A 25,640-nucleotide genomic window follows, 5' to 3' on the forward strand; every position below is an offset into this window, starting at 1 on the left:
TGTTTCTGTGCATCTATGTATGAGTGTATCAATGTGTGTTTGCATGAGTACATACTTGTGCATGTGCGTGTGTGTGTGTGTGTGTGTGTGTGTGTGTGTGTGTGTGTGTGTGTGCGCGCGCGCCATCAGCAGTGTGGAGGAATGCCTTGGTCTCCCACAGGAATTCTAAATGACCTATTTACCGACCTACGTCCATCTGCCTCCCTCAAACATACTGCATGGCTCTGCCACACACACACACACACACACACACACAATCACAAACATGGGATCATACACACAACACAAACACACAATTTGCTAGCACACACAACAAACACACACTCACACGCACAATCACAAACATGGGATCATACACACAACACAAACACACAATTTGCTAGCATACACAACAAACACACACAGACATACCCACAAACACTTGAATTGTTTTCCGGTGCTACTGGAACATTCCTCGTCTACCAGAAAAAGATTTATTTACCCTCAGAAAATAATATAAGGTCAACTTTACATTTTTTCCTCCAAGGAAAAAGAATAAAAAAGATAAATAAAAGCATCTACCGCTGTGTATTCTTTTCAGACTATTCAATTTATAAACTTGTTTGCACATGTTTTACATCAACCTAGTGTTTGCATTTTGTTGGAAGCCCATTTGCTCTTGTTTTCATCACTTAATATTGTTGATTTTGTTTCATTATAATGCTATTGTTGTTGTTAATTCTGCCATTTAATGCAAAGCACCCTGTAAATTATCATGAAAACTGCTATGGGAGTAAATTCATTATCATTCTGGTCAAAAATGGAATAAGACAAACAAGTTCGCCTCCTGCTCCGCCACTCTACCCATAACAAACATGTGTTCAGTCATTTTCCCTCACTCTCTATGAATAAAAGCATCCTGCCCAACGGCAGAGGTTACGTAACGGTGTTGTGTTTAACCATAGTGCTATTTCAAAAATGCAGGATGGAGGGTGTCCGGGTAGCATGGTCGTTTATTCCGTTGCCCACAAACATGGGGATCGCTGGTTCGAATCCCTGTGCTACCTCTGGCTTTGTCGGGCATCCCTACAGACATAGGTCTGTGGTTGTGAAGCCAGATGTGGGTATGTGTTCTGGTCGCTGCACTAGCGCCTCCTCTGGTCAATCAGGGCCTGTTCGGGGGGGAAGGGGGAACTGGGGGGAATAGCGTGATCCTCCCACACGCTACGTCCCCCTTGTGAAAGTCCTCACTGTCAGGTGAAAAGAAGCGGCTGGCGACTCCACGTGTATTGGAGGAGGCATGTGGTAGTCTGCAGCCCTCCCTGGGTCGGCAGAGGGGGTGGAGCAGCGACCGGGGCGGCTCGGAAGAGTGGGGTAATTGGCCAAGTGCAATTGGGGAGAAAAAGGGGGGAAAACATTCAACAACAAAAAAAAAATGCAGGATGGATGGATAGGTGGAAGGTTAGATGGATGGATTAGGATGTGGAGGAGTTAATGAAGGTTAGGTATATAGAGGTAGGGGTTTGAATCCCAAGCTTGCTTGAGGGGGAAAAAAAAGGTTGAAGTCATTGTCCCCTATAAGAGGCAACATCCTACAGCTCTGCTGCCCCACTTTCCTTCCTCCTTGGAGAGGACACTAGGATGGAGGTGATGTCCCAGAAATATCCCTCTATCCTTACCCATATATGGAAGAAAAAAAAATACACACACACACACACACACACACACACACACACACACACACACACACACACACTTTATGCTGAGCTGATAGCTGAAACTTCAGTGTAGTTTCTGAAAAAAGGGGACTTTTTCAGACCGCCCCTGTCAAACAAGTGACATGTTTTAGAGAACCGTTCATTTCAAATCGAGTACATGTGTTTCGGCAGCATGTCTGTCATTCACTCTCCTAAATACACGCAACGCAGCATGTGTGAACATTTTACTGTCAACATTTCAAACAAGCAACTAAAAAAATGCCTGCTCAGCGCTGCTACACTACAGTCTCTACAACTGTTTTTACGTATGATAGTGCATGCATGACGATGATGATGATGATGAAGATGACGATGAAGACGAGTGTGTGTGTGTGTGTGTAGTTTTTTTTCCAAAAAAAATTTTAAAATCAAAAGTCATGCAGTACAAGGACCACGTCATCACAAACAAGAGAGTAGAGCAGGCTGGCGAGGATCACTCTCCACTGTGGAAATCTGACAACCCATTCAACGGTGAAATCACTTTATACGCCATTAAGGACTTCCCCTTTGGAGAGAGATCTTCTTTATTGGATTTCCCCCCCCCCCTTTCTCCCCAGTTGTACCCGGCCAATTACCCCACTCTCCTGAGCCGTCCTGGTCGCTGCTCCACCCCCTCTGCTGAGCCAAGGAGGGCTGCAAACTACCACATGCCTCCTCCCATACATGTGGAGTCACCAGCCGCTTCTTTTCACCTGACAGTGAGGAGTTTCACCAGGGGGATGTAGCGCGTGGGAGGATCACGCTACTCCCCCCAGTTCCCCCTCCCTCCTCCCTCCGAACAGCCGCCCCGACTGATCAGATGAGACGCTAGTGGAGGGACCAGGACACATACCCACATCTGGCTTCCCACCGGAAGATACGGCCAATTGTGTCTGTAGGGACGCCCGGCCAAGCCGAAGGTAACACAGGGATTCGAACCAGCGATCCCCGTGTTGGTAGGCAATGGAATAGACCACTACGCTACCCAGACACCCGAGAGATTGTCTTTTAACACTTCTTATTAGCTATTTCAAAATGTACATAGACTACTTGATCGAAACAGGGCTTATTTATGTTTGTGTGTGTGTGTGTGTGTGTGTGTGTGCGCGCGTGTATGTGCGTGTGTGTGTTGACAACAGTTGGTGAAGTGTTGTTGTAAAAGGTCAGAGATGTCACACAGGCCAGAGGCAACACACTGTGAGATACAGAGGATTTATGACGGCAGAAAAGAGAGCCTCCCTGTGGTGTGTGTGTGTGTGTGTGTGTGTGTGTGTGTGTGTGTGTGTGTGTGTGTGTGTGTGTGTGTGTGTGTGTGTGTGTGTGTGTGTGTGTGTGTGTGTGTGTGTTGACAACAGTTGGTGAAGTGTTGTTGTAAAAGGTCAGAGATGTCACACAGTTCAGAGACAACACACTGTGAGATACAGAGGAGTTATGACAGCAGAGAAGAGAGCCTCCCTGTGGTGTGTGTGTGTGTGTGTGTGTGTGTGTGTGTGTGTGTGTGTGTGTGTGTGTGTGTGTGTGTGTGTGTGTGTGTGGGCCGGTGGGTGGAATGATATGATAAGTTACAGAAGGGCATTTTATGTGACTGGAATATTGGAGAGAAAAAACACATACTTACTCTTGCTCTTTTAACTCTCGTAGTGTCATTACTGTGTTTCTGAATTGTTTGGAAACCACATTCTAAATAAATGTCTTCCACACACCAAAACTCAGCAACCAAATCACTTGTTTAACGTTTGCCAGCAAATTAAATTTCAAAGAATAACAGAAACATCCGAACTGTGGCGACAACAGAGGATGAAGGTTTCAGACTCAGCTGAAACTTTGGCAGGTGGCTGGAGATAATTGCCACTGTGTGTGTGTGTGTGTGTGTGTGTGTGTGTGTCTGTGTGTGTGTGTGTGTGTGTGTGTGTGTGTGTGTGTGTGTGCGTGCGTGCGTGTGTGTGTCTACCTCACCTGCCTTACATGCATCTTGGTGCCTCAACTATAGATAACTATGTCCTTGTTTCAAGCCTGGCTTATGACCTCTGCTCTGCATGTCTCCTCCTCTCTTTCTACCCGACCTTTCTTGTCTATCTCTACTGTCCTTTCTGATAAAGAGCGAAAATAATTTCTTACTAGAACAAAGCACAGATTCAGACGGTCTACATCCATCTAAAATACAGTCCTGAAACAGGTATTTAACTTTGCAGGCATTCTTTCGGATGAGTTTGCCCTCATGGTAAGAGTCTAGCAGGGCTGTTTTTGGTAAACAACCGGTTTTCTTGCGACTTGATCCTGATTCTGATTTATCAAGGAGGGGCTTCAGTGGACTCAACCATTAACAGTCATCTATACACAAACTCACAATCATAACTGCATACACACACAGTCGAACACACGCACATGCACGCGCACGCACACACACACACACACATACACACACACACACACACACACACACACACACACACACACACACACACACACAGATAAAGAGATGGCCGTTATTGTGAATTTGAAAGCGTATCTGATCCAAGCCAGGGTGTGCGCATGTGTTTATATGTGTGCCCATGTGATTGTGGGCATGGGTGTGTAGTGTTGAGGGCCATGAGGCCGGGGGGCATTTGTTGGGGGGTCGGGGAGGCTTTGTCTGCCTGACCCAGTGAACAGCAGACAATCATGGATTAGTACTATGGTGGAATTAGAATGGGGATTACCATTGGCCTGTCTACATAGAGACAAGCCCCTCACATACACCCACACACACCCACACACACTCTACCCCACCCCACCCTCGCCGTGTAGTCCCCAGCAGGGGAACACCAGAAGAGGGGTCAGGACTTGCTAAATATGATTTAACTCTAATCCACAAATTAATTGTAAGTAATCGGACATCACAATTTTAACATCGCTAGTTAACCGACAACTATCAGAATCTGAATATCGACTCTGAATTTTGATTCTGATTCTCCGTCTTCTGCTCCAGTGTCCTGGTGTTTCCCATCACGCTTCACTGTCACGATCAGACGAGGCACACAAAAAAACATATATGTATTGAAAAATGGAGAAACAAAACTCATAGAGGAGTACAAAGAAGCAGACTGAGAAACAAAGAGGTAGAAGCTGGTTCTATGGAAAGGTAGAGGGACAGAGACAGACAATGAGAGAGAGAGAAACAAGTGAGAGAATGTACATGATCTAAATGGATGAGCTTAACATAAAAAATGGTAAAACAAAAAGCAAGTACAGAGAAAGAAAGCGAAAGAGAGAGGCAGAGAGAGATGGGGGGGTGGAGAGACAAAGGGGGGGGGGGGGTTGGCAGACAGGGACCATGACATTAACAGGATTAGAGGGGGTAGTTTCCTGCCTGTCCCCCCACCAAGCACACTGTCAAAACCCCACTATGTCCTACTGACACACACACACACACACACATGCAGACACACACACACACACACACACGGTCACAGACACTGAAACACCAAGGCACATGCGCACACAGGGTGTGAGCATGGACATCAAACTTGCAGATAGCCAGCTGAATTAAATGTAACCCAATGTCCCAGTCACTCTTTCTTTCTCGTTCTCCCTCACGCCCCCCACACACACACACTTCCTACACTCTTTCTCATCAAATACCTTCCCACAATGTCCTAATTTCCTCTACTGACACATATCTCACCCCGTCTTCCTCCACACTCAGCACATCAGTCCACAGTGTGTTGTTCATAGATCTATGAATGTGTGTTTATGTATGTTGTATATGAATATGTGTGTATGTGTGTCTGTCTGTCTGTTTAAAGCTGTGTGTGTGTGTGTGTGTGTGTGTGTGTGTGTGTGTGGTTGTTACCACTAAGTAAGCTGCAAGGCATTGGCATGTCATGTAACCACTTCTGTGACCCCAATACAAATGCACACAATTATACACGCACATATCTTCCATGCACAGGCACACACATGCACACACACACACACACACACACACACACACACACACACACACACACACATGCCAGTGAGTAACCTCTACCCTTGCACACCTGCTGACCACTACTGCATGAGATGTGGTGTCAGGATCGGTACCCACCCAGTACATTTCCAGTAAACTACCAAGTTTAAAACTCTGTCAAGGACCAGTTTTATCCTCTGCCGAATTCTAGTTCCAGTTCGGACAAGTAACTGAACTCCACAATGACTTATACGAGGGAGTCATGAATTACAAAGACAAAAACAAAAAACGTGATGTTTATGTTGTCCTACCTGAGCTCCTACTCCAAATGACTCCACATGCTAACAAATTATGGTGTGCATTAAAAAATAGCTTGACCTCTACACTGTTAAATTCTCTTGCAGGGTGCTGAAGAGTGTCCACGCCACATTTGTGTGTACGGTGTGTGTACAAATCAGTATTCATCCATGCATGTGTGAGTGATTCATGGAGCTTCAGGAAAGCCTGTCAGATGTGTGTGTGTGTGCGTTTGTGTGTGTGCGTGTGTGTGTGTGCATGTGTGTGACGGCATGCAAGATGATTTTTTTTGTGCTTTACAATGTGTGTGGTAGCAATGTAAACGTGTGTGCAAATGTTTGTATCAGAGCGTTTGTCTTTTGTGCTTTCCAATATGTGTGGAAGCAAGAGAAAAAGGTGTTTGGGTGTGCGTGTGTGTATATTATGCACTACGGTTTGGAGTAGCAAACTAGATTTGTGCATGTTTGATGTCAGGGGTGGGGTGTGGGTACAGTATTTTTGTTTGATGAAGGGGGTGGGGTAGTGTGTGTGTCTGTGTGTGTGTGTGATGTGCTTTATATTGGGGGTGGGGGAAAGTGTCTAGCGGGTGGTTTTGGGGGAATGAACTTGGCCTATATTTTGGAGGGATGAGAGACTCTGCCTGTTTACTTATTTAGACATGTTCGGAGTCTGACAGGCGAGACAAAAACCTGTCTGGATTATGAGGCTGGAAACACATGAGGGGATTTCTTGAAGAGAGGCTGTGATGCTCATCGTACATGAGCAGTCTCAGAAAACCTGCGAAAATTATTTCTTTCCGTTTGTAATAGACCGTAAAATGTTTAGTCTCACTCAGCTGTGTGCAAAAATGAAAGCCAGAATAAGAGAGAGACACGCGAGAGAGAAAGACATGAGGCAGTGAAGATATGAAGCATGAAGCAGGGAGATATGGTGAAAAGGCTTTGAACAGACAGACACATGAAAAGAGAAAGGGGACAGAATGTGAGAGAGAGAGAGAGAGAGAGACAGAAACAGACAGACAGACAGACAGAGAGAGAGAGACACACAGAGAGACAGACAGAGACAGACAAAGACAGACAGACCGACAGACACACACAGATAGACAGACAAAAAGAGAGACAGACAGACACAGAGACACAGAGAGAGAGAGAGAGCGAGATGGAAAGAGTGACAGAGCGAGACAGAGAAAGAGACACAGAGAGAGAGAGAGAAAGAGAGTGAGACGGAAAGAGTGAGAGACAGAGAGAGAGACAGAGAGAGAGAGCGACAGAGAGAGATGGGGCAGAGAACCGGTCTTGTGGCCATGAGTGTGTTTGTTTTCCGCCCCACTTCGCAGCTTCAGAAAGCTGGTGTACTGGGCTGACATGCAAACCCACACCCACACCCACACACACACACACAATCTACAACATTGGCTAATCCACTTATTTTTGTGGAAGCGCACCATCTGAACATCCCACCCAACAAAACACCAAAGCAAACAGGAAGAGAGAGCAATGTCACGTCTTTCTTCTCTAGCCCGTCGTCTCGTTTTTCAGTCTGTCTCTTCCTCTCCCCCTACCAGCTCTGTGTCTGCCCGGCTCCCCTGTTTAAGCAAGAAGTGTCAAACTGATGCTAGCAAGAAGGTCATCAAAGTTAACGCTGTAACTTTGGAGGCTGTCAAAATGAAAGAACCAACGAGAACTGTAACACTCTTCCTACAAGCTGAGATTTACCTCCAGCATCTTAAAACCACGCCGACTGCTGCATACCATCTTTTTGTTGTTGACCTTTTCTTTGGTAATGCCATCGGCGTAGCTGTGGATGGGAAGTAGGTACAGATATACGTTTTTGGTAACACTTTAGTATGGGGAACATAAAAAATCTTAATTACTAGTGAATTAGTAATGATCAAGATGTCACTTTAGTATGGGGAACATATTCTAAGTAACAAAAACTTAATTTACAGTAATCTAACACTATTAACACTTGTAGTTTTGTGTTTTGTTATGTAAGAACAGACCATATTCATTAAGTGTTAGTAAGGGAGAATAACTCTTCTTGTGGTACTACCACCTTATAAAGTCCATACTAAGCAAAGCATATTGAGATGGTACTACTAATAAGCAATAATTCTGAGGTTATAGAGGGAAAACTCATAGTTAATGGCTTACTGGTTGTATAATAAGGCCATGCAGAATAAGGCATTAATGAGTACGTAATAATGACCAATTAAGAGCCAATATGTTGCTAATTTGCATGCTAATAAGCACCTAATTAATGGTGACTACGTTCCCCATACTAAAGTGTTACCAAGTTTTCTAACTGCATCATAAATTGGGATCATAGTGTATGTACTGGCTAAGGGATGATCATTTATTGTTTGAAATATTTAAACAGGGACCTCAGCTTGGAGTCCCACGGTGAGAGTACAGTGACCCGGTGGTTAGCACTGTTGCCTCACAGCAAGAAGGTCCTGGGTTCGAACCCCGTGCCATCCCAGGTCCTTTCTGTGTGGAGTTTGCATGTTCTCCCCATGTCTGCGTGGGTTTCCTCCGGGTGCTCCGGTTTCCTCCCACCATCAAAAAGACATGCATGTTAGGATTAATATGCCTGTCTGTGCCCCTGAGCAAGGCAATGGAAAGAAGAGCTGGAGTTGGTCCCCGGGCGCTGCAGCTGCCCACTGCTCCTATACAACAGGATGGGTTAAATGCAGAGGATGAATTTCCCTACGGGGATTACTAAAGTACATCTTAACTCATCTTATGTAACGGGAAAGTTAAATGGATCTACATTTTGGAGAAGTCATGAGAAAAACCTGTCGGCTACTTTCTGGTTGAAAAGTCATCCTTCGTCGCTGCAGTTGAAGGCAGGACAGACTGCATGGCACGGCTTCTCGGAGGGAAGACTTGTGCGACAAAGCAGGTTTTTACTGACCACAGGGGTTAACTTTTCTGGGAATGGCCTTGATAGAAAAGTCATTTTGGAAGCAGTGGAAAAAGGGCTTTTGCTGACGAGCGATCTGCAGTGATAAAGTGTAGAGACAGATGATGTCATCTGAAATGACCCCTAAGAGCTCGACGTTCCCGGTTACTGGTTGGCATGCGATGTCACGCCTCACGTCTTGGCTCCCTGACTCACCAGTGTCAGGTTGCAGAGGGAGGACCCCTCCCCGATACGGTCAGTGGTCTCCCCGTGTTATCACGTGTCCTCTGAAGCAGGGAGACCCTTTGTTACCAGGGTCACTTACCTCATGTTGTTTTCATTTCCTCTGAGCAGAGAGATACTGTGTTTACCTCACCAAGCCATCATAAATCTTCCACCGTGGAGGGAACGCTAACAAAGGCCAAGCTGTGGCTTAATGGAAGGCTGCCAGTTTGAATTTCAGCTGAGGGGATCTGGACGTGATGAAACACACTGTCGTCCTGCCTCAATTAATACTGACCAAGGTGCACTTCAGTTCAATCAGTGGAAGCCGAGGATGAACTGGACAGCACATATAGGTGTAAATGTTTTTTAACTGTATAACTCACAAAGTGGGGTGCACTCACGATCACTACCAACCAAAGATGTGGGTTTCAAACATAATTTCTTAACCCTAGGCTCCAGTCTGTATGCCAGTGTTAAGGTTGAAAGATTTCATAAAGTCAGGAGAGAGGCCTGGCTGGCTGGGGGGGGGGGGCACCAAGGCAGGGCTTTTAGGGTGGGCAGTGTTCCTCTGTTTCCCTGACAGGAAATGAGCCTCGCTGCTTCCCCCATGTCCACACAATGAGGTTGGAAGCGGCCACGTCCTGTCTCTGTCTTGTTGAGAGGACCAGACCCTCTCCCAGCATTCACGACCACACCATGGTGCATTACAATGCACTGAACCACTAGGTTGGTACTCAATTTATAGGCCTGGGAAGCAAAGTGGAGTCATTTTAAGGATGACTGTTCTATTTTATTCAACTCTATTCTAATCTCGACGACCCTGCCTCATTGTAGCTGTCTGTGGTCTCTATGTGGATGACAGCTATTAACTGCTTCATTAACTATGTATTAGTCCCTCATCCTCCCCCCTGGCCCTATATGAGGACCAGTTGCATTGTTAGGGTGAGGTTTATTTTAACAGGGAAGGAGCTAAAGTTGAGGTTCAGGTTAAGGTTAAGCATTTCTTTGCCATTCCTAAGGTCAGGGTAAGTTTTAAGGAATGAATGCGAGTCAATACAATGTCTCATTAAAGGTGTAATGACACAGTAATGTGTGTGTGTGTGGGGGGGGGTGATAAGGGGGCTCTATCTCATAGCACTAGCAGCACATTTGTCTTGTCACCATGGTTACGAGCCGCTGCCTAGGTTTTGCCTATGGAGGCAGAATCTGAATCAGAGGAGAGCGAGAGTCATTGGGGGATGTTACTGCAATGACCGAGAGAGAGCGAGAGAGCACTACAGATGAAGGTGGAGAGATAGGAAATTGTTTAAAGTGATTTCTTTCGCAACTGAAAATGGTTTCGGTCATAAACACACATAAGAAACTGAAAGGTCTCCAGTGTAGCAAGACAGAAAGAGAGAGAATAAGCGCTAATGGAGTAAACACAGTTTTAGGATAGATGGATGGATCCTTGGAAACAGAAAGAAGTGGAGAGAGAACGAGCGAGGAAAAGAAAATTAAAGCGACATAGAATTCCCTGTCCCTCTCAAGTTATGCATACCCCCAAAAAACTCCAACCACCAAAAATAGATAGATGGAGAGGAATAGAGCAGATGGAAAATAGAGACAGAAATAGGCAGAAAGAAAAAGGGGGAGAAAGAAACAAAGCTACGAATTATGAGACAGGCAAGATCTGAAAGGAGACAGAGAAAATGAAAGAGAAACAAGTATCTGTATGTATCCGTGTGTGTGTCTGGATGTGTACAGTATTAAATAAGAGGAAGGAAAAGTGGTGAGGGGGAAGTGATGGTCAGTAGGCTTGGGTATTATTAAGTTTGGTTCTGTTCTGGAACAGGCTCCAAATTTGCAAGAACCTGGAATTCCAACAAAAGAAATTCACTGAGGATTTAAAAAAGGCTTGTAAAATAGTTATAGTCAACTGTCAAGACCTAGGCCACAGCATGCAGACTGTTTAATTAATGCATAACTGACGGGGGCAAATGCACCTAAGTGTGGCTAAGCTTCACTGTAGAGAACAACCATACAGCCAACTGAGATGATTACAGAAAGATAACTTCATGAAACCAAAACCTTCCGATAAAGTGAAGCATTTACTGCAGCATGGCTTAACCCGAAAGAATGTACCAGTTTCATCATCTCTCTTACTAACACCCCAGTTTCAGCTGGCACTAGTAACACATACAGGTACAATAACACACACCTGGCTTCAAATTTTTATATAACAAGCATGAGAATGACATTTCCATTCAATATTTCTCTCAGACACCAAGTTCAGAGAGCAATGCGGCCCCTCCAGTTCATCCCCAGAGAAATCCTAGTAGGGAAACGCCATTCAGCGCTGCGATGAAGGGACGGATGAGCACGCAGAGTGGATGTCACCAAGACAAGATTTGTTGAGAAGGGATTCTGCTCCATCTGAACAGCTGAGTCTCCCTCATTAATGTAGAGAAAATGCAGGGTTGACATCCAGCTATTTATCCTTATCATGCTATTAATTATGTTCAAATTGAGTTTTGTATATTTTTTTTAGTCAAATTAGAATTTGAATTATAAAATATGACAGTATATAGACCTATAGAGGTCTTTCTAACGGATTCAATAAAATAAATCGGGATCAGAATTGATTCAATGCAAAGGGGCGTCCAGGTACCATGGTGGTCTATTCCGTTGCCAACCAACACGGAGATCGCCGGATCGAATCCCTGTGTTACCTCCGGCTTGGTCGGGTGTCCCTGCAGACACAATTGGCTGTGTCTGTGGGTGGGAAGCCAGATGTGGGTATGTGTCCTGGTCGCTGCACTAGCACCTCCTCTGGTCAGTTGGGGCGCTTATTTGGGGGGGAGAGGGAACTGCGGGGAATAGCGTGATCCTCCCACGCACTACGTCCCCCTGGCGAAACTCCTCACTGTCAGGTGAAAAGAAGCGGCTGGCGACTCCACATGTATCAGAGGAGGCATGTGGTAGTCTGCAGCCCTCCCCGGATCGTCAGAGGATGGAGCAGCGACCGGGATGGCTCGGAAGAGTCGGGTAATTGGCCGGATACATTGGGGAGAAAATGGGGTGGGGGGAGGATCCAAAAAAATTTTTTTTTGATAAAATCCAAATGATATAGAACTATAACAGTCATGATATCACACACACACACACACACACACACACACACACACCATTGCCACCTGATCTAACAATTAGCTTATCTGAATACACTGAATACAGTACTAAACCACTGATGACTCTACACCATCCCATTTAGACTCGATTGCAACGTCAGTCTGGGAAAATACATTATAGATTCCAGCAGACTAAAATAGTTCGTTTCAGGAGAGCCTGTCTTCTTGTTCCACTTACAGACTAAAATGAAATCAGGGAGCAGACCACGCAGCATTCTCTTGACTGCTGTCTGTACGACAGAGGACAGTCAGACTCCTTAATTAACTCTTGCAGCTTACTGTATTTACTCCTAAGTAAATACTCAGCCTGGAGATCATGATTCGACTTTCTCTTCATCGTGAGGGCCCATGATACATGCAAATGCATATGTGTGAACTACCAAGCAGAAGTTTTTCAATGAAATGATTTTTAAGAATTTTTGGGACATTTTTTCTAAATTTAAAAAGAAAAAAAAGGAAATAAAAACATCTGCTCCCAATCTCATGTGTTTTGATGGGAAGAAGACCGCAGCAGCAGACAAGCTAGTGAGTAAGTTTGACTGGTTGAAGTTTTATTGACAATAAGGGCTGGGCAGTGATGATAACAGCCTATCACTCACGTTACTATCAGCAGACACCAGTGGTAGTCATCGATGAGGTTCTTCATGCTGCATCTATTCTGCATTGGTGCTACGTTGGTAGCCATGGTAACGGTGAGGGTTAACGCGTTTATTTTAGGTGGCAGTACAGCTTGCACATAAAAAAGTAGTAATACAATAATCGCTTGCAACAGTTCTCTGCATAAACAGACATAACTCATACACACACACACACACAACACATATGTCACCCACAAAAAATACATACAACACGCATACACACACACACACACAACACACACATATAACATATGTGCATATGGTATCTGTGTCGATGGTCTATCTTTTGCGCACTTAAAACTATTTGCAATTGATGTGACATTTTTGGCTACGACATGTCTGTGATAAGACTGCCTTGTGGCATTACTCAGCTACTTGTTCATTTGAATTTGCCCATCGCTCTCCAATGGTGAGCTACCAATGGTGCACTTGGCTATGATGTGATTTTTATTTAGTGCTCTAAGATGCCTGTCGGAGAAACTTGAAACACAAATTCATCTGCTCATTGCTGACACTTGTAAGTCACTTTGATAGAAGTGTCTCCTGAGTGAAAAAATATAAATATACATGATACATACAACAAACATTCAAACACACACACTGCTTGCTGGTTGTCCATCGTGTCTGATGATGACCATCTTCTCCTATTTTTGAGTCCTTTGGTGGCTGAATAGTCCGATCCTGGATGCACAGTTGCGGTTGCAGACCGGCCATGTAAAAGTGGTGCTAGGGGGGGCAGGGGTAGCTTTGCAAGCATGCCTCTTCGCACGCTTTGCTACACGGTGTTGTGTGCGCTGGTTTTCCATGTACTTCACTCCCTCTGAGATGTGAGAGTGCCAGGTTGTGCGGCAGGAAGCAAGTTCCTCCAAAGAAGAGGGGTTGATCTGACATCTTTTCAGTGTGGTCTTCATTTGGTCTTTGAACCGCTTCTTCTGCCCACCAGCAGTGTGTTGACCAAGGGGTAGTTGGCCGTAGAGGACTTTACGTGGGAGTCGTTCGCTGGGCATGTGAATGACATGCCCAAGCCACCTGAGTTGATGGTGGTTTAGGGTAGACTCCACGCTGCAGCTGCCTGCCCGCTCCAACACCTCTGTGTGTGGCACTCTGTCCTCCCAAGTAATGCCGAGGATCCTCTGGAGACATTTTACATGGAAGGCCTCCAGGCTTCTGAGATGGTGGCTGTAGATGGTCCATGCCTCACATCCATAGAGTAGTGTGGAGATGCACACTGCTCTGTAAACAAGCACTTTGGTGTGGAGATTGAGGTTGCTGTTTTGGAAAACCCTTCTCCTTAGACAGCCAAAAGATGTTGAGGCTTGTTTGAGGCGGTGCTGAATCTCATCGTCCATTGTGCAGGTGTCGGATAGCATCCTTCCCATATATTTGAAGGCAGGAACAGTGATAAATATACATGATACATACAACAAACATTCAAACACACACACACACACACACACACACACACACACACACACACACACACACACACACACACACACACACACACACACACACACACACACAGGTGATCACAGACACACTTTATGAACACAGGAAAGATTAAGAGTCAAGAAACACTAAAGGAGGGAAAATGGAGAGAGCGGTCCTCATAGCTGATGAATGGGGGAGTTACACACCCAGAAAACTAAAAAGAAAAAAAACTTCCTGAACATGTCATCTGTGTCGTAGAACAAATCTAGATCTCAGATCTGCTTAACCCCGCTGTGCGGTTCAGCAGTGATGCTAATGAGAGAGGGAGGCCAGCTGAACCTAAACAGAGTAATTTGTAGCTCCCACAGACATATATAACTGAACATGCAGTATAAACATGTAATCTTATAGCAGAGGATCCCTCTTAGCACACAGGCGGTGGATGAAAGCTGACTCTCTCACACACGCACATACACACACACACACACACACATGCAAACTAAGAGCAGGGCCTTGTGTGTGTGTGTGTGCGCGCACGCGCGTGTGTGCGTGCGTGCGTGCGCACGTCTACATGAAATATGTGACTGCACAGATATGTTCTTCATCTACGTTGCTTGTGGTTGTGAGTCACAAATAGGAAAAAAAACTCAAACAGATGTGTGTGTGTCTGTCCGTGTGTACGTAGTATATATGTGTATACATGGACATTTGTGCACTCAATCAATCTGCTTGTGTGTATGAGTATACATGAGCGTGGGCACTGCCAAGTGTATGTGCATGTGTACAAATGTGTACATGCATTCGTCTCTGGGTGTGTATTTTTATGTGCATTACAGTGTGTTTGTGTGTGTGTGTGCGTGTGTGTGTGTGTGTGTGTGTGTGTGTGTGTGTGTGTGTGTGTGTGCGTGTGTGCATTTATGTGTTTGAATACCCATGTGTCTGTGCATGCTGATGTTTTTCCTTCTGCTATGTCTTCAGTGAGTGTTCATATGTATATGCATGTATGAATGTGTTGGGCCTTGCAAGCGTGTGAACATGGACGTGGTCATGTGTGTATGTACACATGGGTTTGTGCATGTGTTAGTTGAAATGCTGCCAACAATTGCAGGAATGCCCCTTGTTCGGCGGTGAGAACATGGTGGGAGGCAGGCTGCAACTGGACATTTTCCTCCTCTACTCCACAACGAGACCAATTCTTTTTCATACACCCGTATACACACACACACACACACACACACACACACACACACACACACACACACACACATAGACACACACAGAAAAAAAACAGGGTTTCGTATGTAATGTTAAAAGTCAAGCAGCTACCGAGGTACACTGACAAGCAGCCATGTAAAGTGAAGCGTCACATTTTGTCTGGGCCTGCGGTGTATTTAACTCTTGCTAAAACCTGCATTTATGCAAAATGCAGTTTTCAATGTGGTAGTGAGCAGCTGAGCTCAAATACTGCTGTGTCTGTTTTAATTGTGTTGGTGTTCATATCCACTGGAAAGAGAGGGAAAGTCTAAAACACAGATTACTACTGTTGGTAGTTAGTAACCCATTTGTAATGAGTGTTACGTTGCATCATGGTCTTTTTATGTCTTTGTTCCAAATGAGACTGATGAAAACAACCATTTTAACTGCATTTTATTCAACTTTCTCCTTGCCTGCACTGTGAATTTTATGTGCACACAACCTGACATTTTCCTTAAAACAGGTGACGTACAAGAACTGGGCAATCAACACCCCACACTCCACAAAAAAGGTGCCTGTGGGTAATACTAAAACCCAGCCACACACCAGCCCCCCCACACACACACACACATAGTCACTCCCCCACCTACTCCACAACAACATAAACAGAAAAATTACAAACACACAACAAATTTTAAAAAAAATGACTAGAACTGTAAAATGTGGGTCAAACTGAATGTTCTTTGTCTGCCTAAGACCAAGTCATTCATTTCACATCCTGAGATATTCTTCACCAGTTTGGCAATGAAATGACATCAGCTGCCCACCGCCCACACACACTCCCACAAACCCCTGCAGCCATAGTTAAGGTGCACTTGTGATGACTTCACACAGCCGAATGATCTCACCATTTCACCAAATAGACCTAGTACAGACACACACATGCACACACATGCGCACACATACACAGGAAGACAAAGTAACAGTGGAAATAGGGAATGAGGGAGGGAGGGAGGGAGGGGGTGTTAAGAGACTGGAGCTTCAGTTTATGTTTCAGTACACGTTAGGACTTGTGTGGGTGATGACACGGAACTGATGAGAAAATATGAAACCATGCTTGGCTTATCTCTGTGTGCACGTATGTATTGTGTTTGTGTGTGTGTGTGTGTGTGTGTGTGTGTGTGGGTGTGTGTGTGGGTGTGTGGGGAGGGTGGGTTCTTCAGTGCATGCATCTGTCTTTCAGCTTGACTCAGCTTGCATGAACTGTAGATACACATTTATTTGTAAGCCTATATGTATACATACTGTCTATGGTGCCACTCACTTTCTGGGTACATGCGTGTGCACGTGCATGCATACACATTTGTAAGTGTAGGCATGGATGTATAATTTTGTATATGTGTGCATGCACATGCGTGTGTTTATCCATGTGTGTGTGAATAAATGACAGCAACACAAATCAGAAGAGGGTCTGGAACGCTGACTCACTCTGTTGGGCTCTGGTTCTTTTGTCATGTAATTCCATTTCACGGGTCACGGCTATCCCGTCACAGCTCTGTGGTGCTAAACCATGTGATCCAAGCTAATGTCACAAGATTAAAAGTTTGAGATCATATGCATGTTAAATATTGTCTTTGGTTTGAAAGAGAATCAACAAATTAAAATTAAAAAAAGCAAAGCAAAATTTTTCTAGCAATTTGTACAGCGAGATATCCACCTCCCCATAATCCTAACGTACATGCAACTTACATGTAGACACGACAATGTTGCTGTACCTAGGCATTGTTTTATTCATCCTGTTAAATGTTCTTTGTTGTTTACTTTTTCTACTTTAAAAAGTTTTGTTCATATTCTTGTGTCTTCATACTGACCATCCCACCAAGATGAATGAATTCATATCATGTGCAAACTTACCTGGCTGTCAACAAATTGGCAGCTCAACTTATCACAATTCAAATAAAGAAAAATTAAACTACTGGTCCAACTACAGCAATTAGTCTATATGAGACGAAGGTCTTGAGCAGAGAAAATATAATCCTGTTCACACACCTAGATCTCCAAATCTCCATGAGTCAATTAGACATGGAAACTCTTTGGTCGGTCTGTTTCCATTCAATATTTTAAATGTGCCTATGGGTCAAAAAAGGTCACAGAGGAAGCCAACCTAAGGGAAGCTGCGGTGCATCGAGTAGGATTTGAAAAGAGATGCTGCCATTCCAGCTTTTGGCCAACTCTGAGAAAATTTAGCCAAATGCCAAAAACACTACTACTTACTGTGAGACGCTACTCACAGTAAGGTGTTTTGTTAGAGCATCAAAAAATGTGAAGGGGGGCATCCAGGTGGTGTGGCGGTCTATTCCATTGCCTACCAACACGGGGGATCGCCAGATCGAGTCTCTTTGTTGCCTCCGGCTTGGTTGGGCGTCCCTACAGACACAATTGGCCGTGTCTGCGGGTGGGAAGCTGGATGTGGGTGTGTGTCCTGGTCGCTGCACTAGCGCCTCCTCTGATCAGTCAGGGTGCCTGTTCGGTGGGGAGGGGGAACTGGGGGGAATAGCGTGATCCTCCCACGTGCTACGTCCCCCTGGCGAAACTCTTCACTGCCAGGTGAAAAGAAGCGGCTGGTGACTCCACATGTATCGGACGAGACATGTGGTAGTCTGCAGCCCTCCCCGGATCGGCGGGGGGGGGCAGCGACCAGGACGGCTCGGAAGAGTGGGGTAATTGGGAAATCCTCAAAAAAAAATGTGAAGGAAAAAATAAGGTTATAAAAAGAGTGGTAACAGGAGGTAGCATGAGAGGAAGCATCTAGATTCTACATATGGAAACGAGCAGAGACGACAAGCCGGGTGAGGATGACAGTCCATTAATCCACTTCCTGCTTCGAGCTTTGGCTCTCTGGCTGATACGGTGATGACAGATGTGCTACAATCAGAAAACAGTGCTGTAGGCTTTGATGACTGAAGACCAGTAAAGCATAGGAGGGCATGAAGCAAATGAAGGTGTGTTTGTTTGCGCGTGTGTGTGTTTCTATCCAACTGTATGTACAATTTTATGTGTTTGTGGAATATACAGCATTTGCTTGTGTACGTTTGACATGTGTATGTATTCCATGTTTTTATGTGTACGATCACTTGTGCATATGTGTTATGTGTATTGATGTTTGTGCATATGTACCGATGCTTGCGTATGTGTTATTATGTACACATGTGTTATGCATGTACCGATGTTTGTGCATATATGTACGTGTGTATCTTGTTTGTTGTGTCTTTCGGTGGAGATGTACTTTAGGTGCATGCATGCAAGTATGTCCCAATGTGACACTATGATAACTTTTTAATGAGTTGTAGTTCACGAATGACCAACTGCAGAAGACTGCAGCATTTTTGTGAGTTGGTGAGTGTGTATGTATACATTTGAGTGAGTGTGTTTGTGTTCACCCATCCATTAGTCACACATACTCTTTACGGCTCATTTATATGTAGAGGACTTAACGCTGTTATAATCTATCCACCTTAGCACGGTATTAGAATCTTAATGGTATCCTGTCATTAGAAACTGATGGAGAAAAAAGAAAAGAACACAACCAAGCAATTGGTATAAGAAAAAAAAGTATGGAAAGGAGGCAGACAAAAAGAAAGATCGTTCTGACAAGAAAGCAGGTATCCTGGTTGCTCATCTATTGAAGGCTCATATCATACAAGACATAACCTCAACATCCATCCATCCATTCATCATCCAAACCACTTTTCCTGCTCTCAGGGTCACGGGGATGCTGCAGCCTATCCCAGCAGTCATTGGGCAGCAGGCAGGGAGACACCCTGGACAGGCCGCCAGTCCATCACAGAGGCAACACACACACACATATTCACACCTAGGGACAATTTAGTACGGCCGATTCACCTGACCTACATATCTTTGGACTGTGGGAGGAAACCAGAGCACCCGGAGGAAACCCACCTCAACATCATGGGTTCAAATCCAGCTCATGACTTTTGCCAAATGTGCTACCCTGTCACTATTTACTTTCCCAAAAAAAAAGAAAATAGGAAAAGACACGATAACAAAGAAAGCAGGAAGAAAAATTTCCTACACGGGTTGAGGTAACAGTATTGTGAATGGCAACTATTATAATCCCTCTAACATATATGTGTCAGAGCAGTCATGTTAATTTCAGTCTTGCTGTGTCAGTGCCCCAGGCAACATTAAACTGACAGGTCTGGGCATGGAGTTCCAAGCAAAGATCGCTCACACACACACACACACACACACACACACACACACACACACACACACACACACACACACACATTTGTAGTAGCCATCACAATTCATAAACATGAATTTATTAGAACAAATCTTTTACTCCACACGTCTATTTCTGAATCAGTTAAGATGTAGTAGATAGCTAGTGGCTGGTCTGATTATTCACTAGGAATAGTCAATTCTTGAACTTAACAAATGCAACAGAATGTGATGCAAAAACTCAACGTTGCTTTATAGTCACATGTGATTTTTCATGTTCAAATTACAGTTAGTGTAACTATCACTGTAGCGCCACTGCTGATGTAGCCCATCAGTGGTCTGCAACCTAGTTATATATGCTTTACCTTTAAGCATATTAATGAAGTCGGGTGAGAATCTATAGGCTACTACAGCCTAGCTCTGATTCCTGTGCCAATATTGTACACCAACGTGTGCAGCTCCGCATCTCCCCTAGTGCCTTTTACAGTTACAGTAAAAAGACGGATTTAAGAGGAAGTGGTGGGGGATTCCGCGTTAGAGCCAACACAGACCTAGCTGCAGAATCTGAATATCCTATTTCAGTGTGTCATAGACACACACACACACGCACGCACGCACACACATTGCGGGCATACAATAAACACTGGTTCTGGCGCCAGCATTGCTTTCCATGTCACTGCCCCATATTTCACTGATTCACACGTACAATCACCAACATCTGTCCGGTCCCCCGCAAAGACAGGAAGGGAGAGAGCGAGAGAGAGTCCGGTCCGGTCCGGTCGCACTCTTTTACCGCAGAAAGCGACCACACCAACCGCTGTAAACCGAAAGGTAAACTTCAGCCGGCTCGGCGTTATCAAAACATCACAAACCGACTCGCTAACCAATTCCTGTAAAGCGATTCCCACCGGGGCGACGCCGTCTCATTGGGGTGGCATGTGTGTGAACCAAATCCACGAACCCGCGCCACGAACGACCGAATGTTTTCTATTTCTCGTTTATTCGCCTCTGTTTTCTAGACGGCGTCTCCTTACCTGCTTCCACCGTGTCCGTCAGGTCGTGGTTAACCGCCGTCCTGGGGAACTCCTTGAGCTTCCGCGCGCTGAGGCTCAGCGCCCCGCTGCTGGCCGCCTCCTCCAGAGCCCTCTCCAAGCCCCGGCTGGGAGGCAGGTTACTGATGCCACTCTGGGTCGAGGGAGAACCGAGCTGGGAATGGGGGCGAGCCGACTCCTGCCCCAACGTCGCCATGTTCTCCTCCGTTTAATGTTTAAAATCTTAAATAATAATTTTAAAAAAATTCTCCGTGTGTCAGACTGTATCCAAATGTGAAGTACGACAGAGAGCGACTGGCTTCAGTCCGCAAGCGAATTTCTTCCTCCACTGCCCGTCTCCCTCTGCGCCCCACTGCGGCTGCGCCCTGCTCAGAGCCGCGCTAAACTCCGGCCAGCCGTGAAACTGGGAGGGGGGGGCGAAGTGGTGCTTTAGCGCCACCTGCTGGGATCAAGTCAGCGGGAGGCTGTTGGCTGCGGGAATGAAGTGGACGACAAGCTGACAAAAGTGGAAAACGGGAGCGATCTGCTTTTTGACAATTTATAACTACTCTAATATTTTTTTCCACCAATTTTTTTTTTGGGTGGGTGGGTGGATGGGTGTCCTCCACGGCCATGACGAATGAAACAGGTCTCTCAAGGCTGTCATACAAGGCTGTTGAATAAATATCATACAGTGGCTTCAGAAAGTACTCCTTAACTTTTTAGATACTTTGTGTTTTAGAGTTAATTTCAAATAGATAAAATTGCAATTCTTGCCCATCAGTCTACACTTAATAACCCATAATGACAAAGTGAATACTGAAATCTCTCATTTATACTATAAATATCTTTCTTAATTTTGATAATTTTTTCTTTTATTCAGATGTATGCCTGATGTTCAAGATTATTCATGGACTCGCAACCCCACCCCCCACCCCCCTCTGGGAGCATGCCTGGCCTCTCCCGACAGTGGCAGAACTGTAAGGGTCAGGACCAGAGCATCCTCAAGGGGAGATTGGGTACCACAGTTTAGGAAGACTACTTTTGGTCAATCAGCATTTTCAGTAGAAGTGGTGGAGAAGTGGAATTCCCTTCCCCCTAATCTCAGAGAGTCAGCCAGCTCTGCAGTGTTTAAAACGCGTCTTAAGCTTTGGTTAAAATCAGCACAAACGTGTAATCACAAATAAATGCCCTTGCTTTAATATTTTGCACATATTTTAGATTTCACTTAGGGTTTTTGTTTTACTTTTTATTCAGAGTAGTTACTATATTCTTCTTAGTCAGCAGCAGCCCAGGGTTCTGGCTGGAACAAGCCCAGGTGCAACCTGACCATAGACTGTGTGTAATTTATATTTCCTGCCATTGAATAGGCCAGATTGATTTTTATAGCTGTTATCATAGTTTAGGTCAGATTGTTATTTATTGATGTTTCAGGTCAGTTTACTAATTATATTTATTGTTGCTGAATAGATGAAATCCATATTCATTATGTTGTTATCATATAGGCCAGATTGCTATTTATATCCACTGTTTTAAATAGATCAGATTGTACTTATAACTTTTGAGATTGGTTTTCTGATGTATTGTCATGTTTTTATTTTGTCTTGATTGTTCTTTGTCTGCCTGTTCAGTAGTGTTCTTATGTATTGTTATGTTTTTACTTCTGTATTAATTGTTGTTTGTTTGCCTGCCCAGGGACTGCAGATGCAAATTAGCTGCCGGCTAACTCCGGTGCAATTGTAAAATTGTGCGTTGTCCCTGTCAAATAAACAATAAACTAAACTAAACTAAACTAAATATTCAGACCCTTAATTCAGTACGTTGTAGAAGCCCCTTTGGCAGCAATTACAGCTTCAAGTTTTCTTGGATAAGTCTCTACAAGCTTTGCACACCTGGATTTGGGCAGTTAATCCTATTCTTTCTGGCAGATCCTCTCAAGCTACGTCGGATTGCATGGAAAGCATCTGTGAACTGCCGTCTTCAGGTCTCTCCACAGATGCTCTATGGGGTTTAATGTCTGGCTGTCCTTGAGTGGCTGGGTCACTCAAGGACAGTCAGACTTGTCCCGAAGCCACTCCAGCGTTGTCTTGGCTGAATGCTTCGGGTCATTGTCATGCTGAAAGGCAAACCGTTGCCCCCGGTCTGAGGTCACGTTCATTCTGGACCAGGTTTTCTTCAATTACCTCTGTATTTGGCTGCAGTCCTCCTTCCTTTTTTTTTCTTGTTTTTTAACTGACAGTGACAGTGTAGATAGACAGTAAAGAGGGGGAGAGGGGATGACATGCAACAAAGGTCACAGGCTGGATTCGAACGGGCGACATTGCAATCATGTGGTATGCGCTCTTACTATTTGGCTACAGAGGGGCCCATCCTTCCCTCAACTCTGACACTCCCTGTCCCTACCTTTGAGACACAGCCCCATATTATGATGCTGCCACCACTATGCTTCACTGTAGGGATGATTCAGGGATGGGCAACATGATCAAGAGAGGGCCAGTGTGGGTGCAGGTCTTTGTTCCAAAGACACCTGATTCTATTAGTCAACCAATAGTATTTGCTAAGGACCTTGATTTATAGACTCAGGTGTGTAACTGCTTGGTTGGAACAAAGACCTGTCCTGCACCCACACCGGCCCTTTCTGGATCATGTTGCCCATCCCTGAATGAGCAGTGCCAGGTGTTTGCCAGACATAGTGGTTGGCGTTCTGCCCAAATAGTTATATTTTTGTCTCATCAGACCAGAGAATCAGTTTCCTCATTCTCTCAGAATTCTTTAAATGCCATTTGGTAAACTCCAAGCGGGCTGTCATATGCCTTTCAACTCTTGAAAGGCATATGAAATATGACATATGACATATGACATATGGCTTCTGTCTGGCCACTCTACCATAAAGGCCTAACTGATAGAGTGCTGCTGAGATGGTTGTCCTTCCAGCAGGTTCTCCCATCTCTGTAGAGGACTTCTGAAGCTCTGTTAGAGTGAACACTGGGTTCTTGGTCACCTCTCTGACCAAGGCCCTTCTTGCCCAGCTACTCGGTTTAGCCAGATGTCCATCTCTAGGAAGAATCCTGGTGATTCCAAACTTTTTCCATTTCATAAGTATTGATGCCACTGTGCTCCTGGGAGCACTCAAAGCTTTAGAAATGGTTTTATACCCTTCCCCTGAACTATGCCTCGCCACAATATTATCACAGAGGGGAACAGAGAGTTTCTTGGATTTCATGGCTTGGCTTTTGGCCTGACGTACAGTGTGAATTGTGGGACCTTATATACATAGTGTGTGCCTTTCTAAACTATGTCCAATCAATTCCATTTACCACAGGTGGACTCCCAGCAAGTTCTAGACACATCTCAAGGATATCAAAGCAAACAGGAAACTCCTTAACATAATTTGGAGTGCCACAGCAAAGGGTCTGAATACTTGTGTAAATGAGAGATTTCGATGCTGTCTCTTTCGCTACATACCCGTGCACACTGGGAGGTGCAGGGACGTTCGGCCTGTCAAACATGCTCGCCGCCAGAGATACGTATCAACGACTGCTCGCAGAGTTCCCTGACCTCACCACACCTACGTTCTCATCAGCGGTGGCCAAGCACGGCATGGAGCACCATATTGCCACCAACGGCCCCCCAGTCCACGCCGTGCCCGGAGCCTCGACTCCACTAAGCTCGCGATCGCCAGGGAGGAGTTTGCCACCATGGAACGCCTCGGCATTGTGCGCCGCTTGGACAGCCTGTGGGTCTCCCCCCTGCACATGATTTCTAAGGCTGACGGCGGTTGGCGCCCCTGCAGCGATTTTCGTCGCCTGAACAACGCTACAACCCCTGACCGGTACCCCGTTCGTTCCGCACATACAGGACTTCTCCGCCCACCTGGCGGGGGCCACCATCTTTTCCAAAATAGATTTGGTGCGAGGCTACCACCAGGTACCGGTCCACCCTCGGGACGTGCCCAAGACAGTGGTCATCACGCCATTTGGACTCTTCGAATTCCTGCGGATGCCCTTCGGTCTCAAGGGGGCAGCGCAGACGTTCCAGTGGCTGAAGGACTCTGTGCTATGGGATATGCCATTCTTGTTTGTTTATTTGGATGACATTCTCGTGGCCAGCGCATCCGCGGAGGAGCACCTGACACAGCTCCGGCAGTTGTCCGAGCGGCTCAGTGCGCATGGACTCATAGTCAACCCAGCCAAGTGCCAGTTTGGCCCGTCGTCCATCGACTTCCTCGGCCACCGCATCTCCCCACAAGGAGCCGTCCCGCTTCCTGCCAGAGTGGACGCCGTCGCCAGTTTTCCACGCCCCCGCACTGTGAAGTCCCTGCAGGAGTTCTTTGGCATGGTGAACTTTTATAACAGCTTAATTCCCCACGCAGCTCACCGCATGCGGCCCTTGTACAAGGCCCTGCGGGGCAAGGAAGCCAAGGGCGAGGTAGACTGGTCCCCGGGAATGGACGAAGCTTTCGACGATGCCAAGGCTGCGCCTTGCCAATGCCGCTTTGCTGGCACACCCGTCCCCCGCTGCCCTGATTGCCCTCACGACCGACGCCTCTGACTATGCGGTCAGGGCGGTGTGCAAGCAGTGGGTGGGCGGCGCCTGGCTGCCCCTTGCCTTCTTTAGCAAACAGCTTAAGGACAACGAGCGGAACTAAGCACCTTCGACCGGGAGCTGCTGGGTCTCTTCCTCGCCTCCCGACACTTCAGGTTCGTGTTGGAAGGCCGCCACTTCACTGCCTTCGTCGACCAAAAGCCACTGACTTTTGCCATGGCCAAGACCTCCGAGCTATGGTCTGGGCGCCAACAGTGTCAGCTCTCTGCCATCTCGGAGTTTACCACGGACATCCGGCACGTGGCTGGCAAGGA

General features: G+C 45.7%; 1 protein-coding gene across 1 annotated transcript in view; it reads right to left on the reverse strand.

The window, feature by feature from the left end:
* The window catches only part of LOC130120347 (leucine-rich repeat and calponin homology domain-containing protein 1-like), an 81,121-nt gene extending 59,985 nt beyond the window's left edge, over nucleotides 1-21,136 (reverse strand). Inside the window, exon 1 of the mRNA XM_056288896.1 lies at nucleotides 20,785-21,136. Within this exon, the coding sequence (XP_056144871.1) occupies nucleotides 20,785-20,998 (214 nt within the window). The 5' untranslated portion in view covers nucleotides 20,999-21,136. The remainder of the gene's footprint in view (nucleotides 1-20,784) is intronic.
* Between the last annotated feature and the right edge of the window lie 4,504 nt (nucleotides 21,137-25,640).

The sequence above is a fragment of the Lampris incognitus genome, chromosome 11, assembly GCF_029633865.1.
Source record: "Lampris incognitus isolate fLamInc1 chromosome 11, fLamInc1.hap2, whole genome shotgun sequence".
Taxonomy (NCBI): domain Eukaryota; kingdom Metazoa; phylum Chordata; class Actinopteri; order Lampriformes; family Lampridae; genus Lampris; species Lampris incognitus.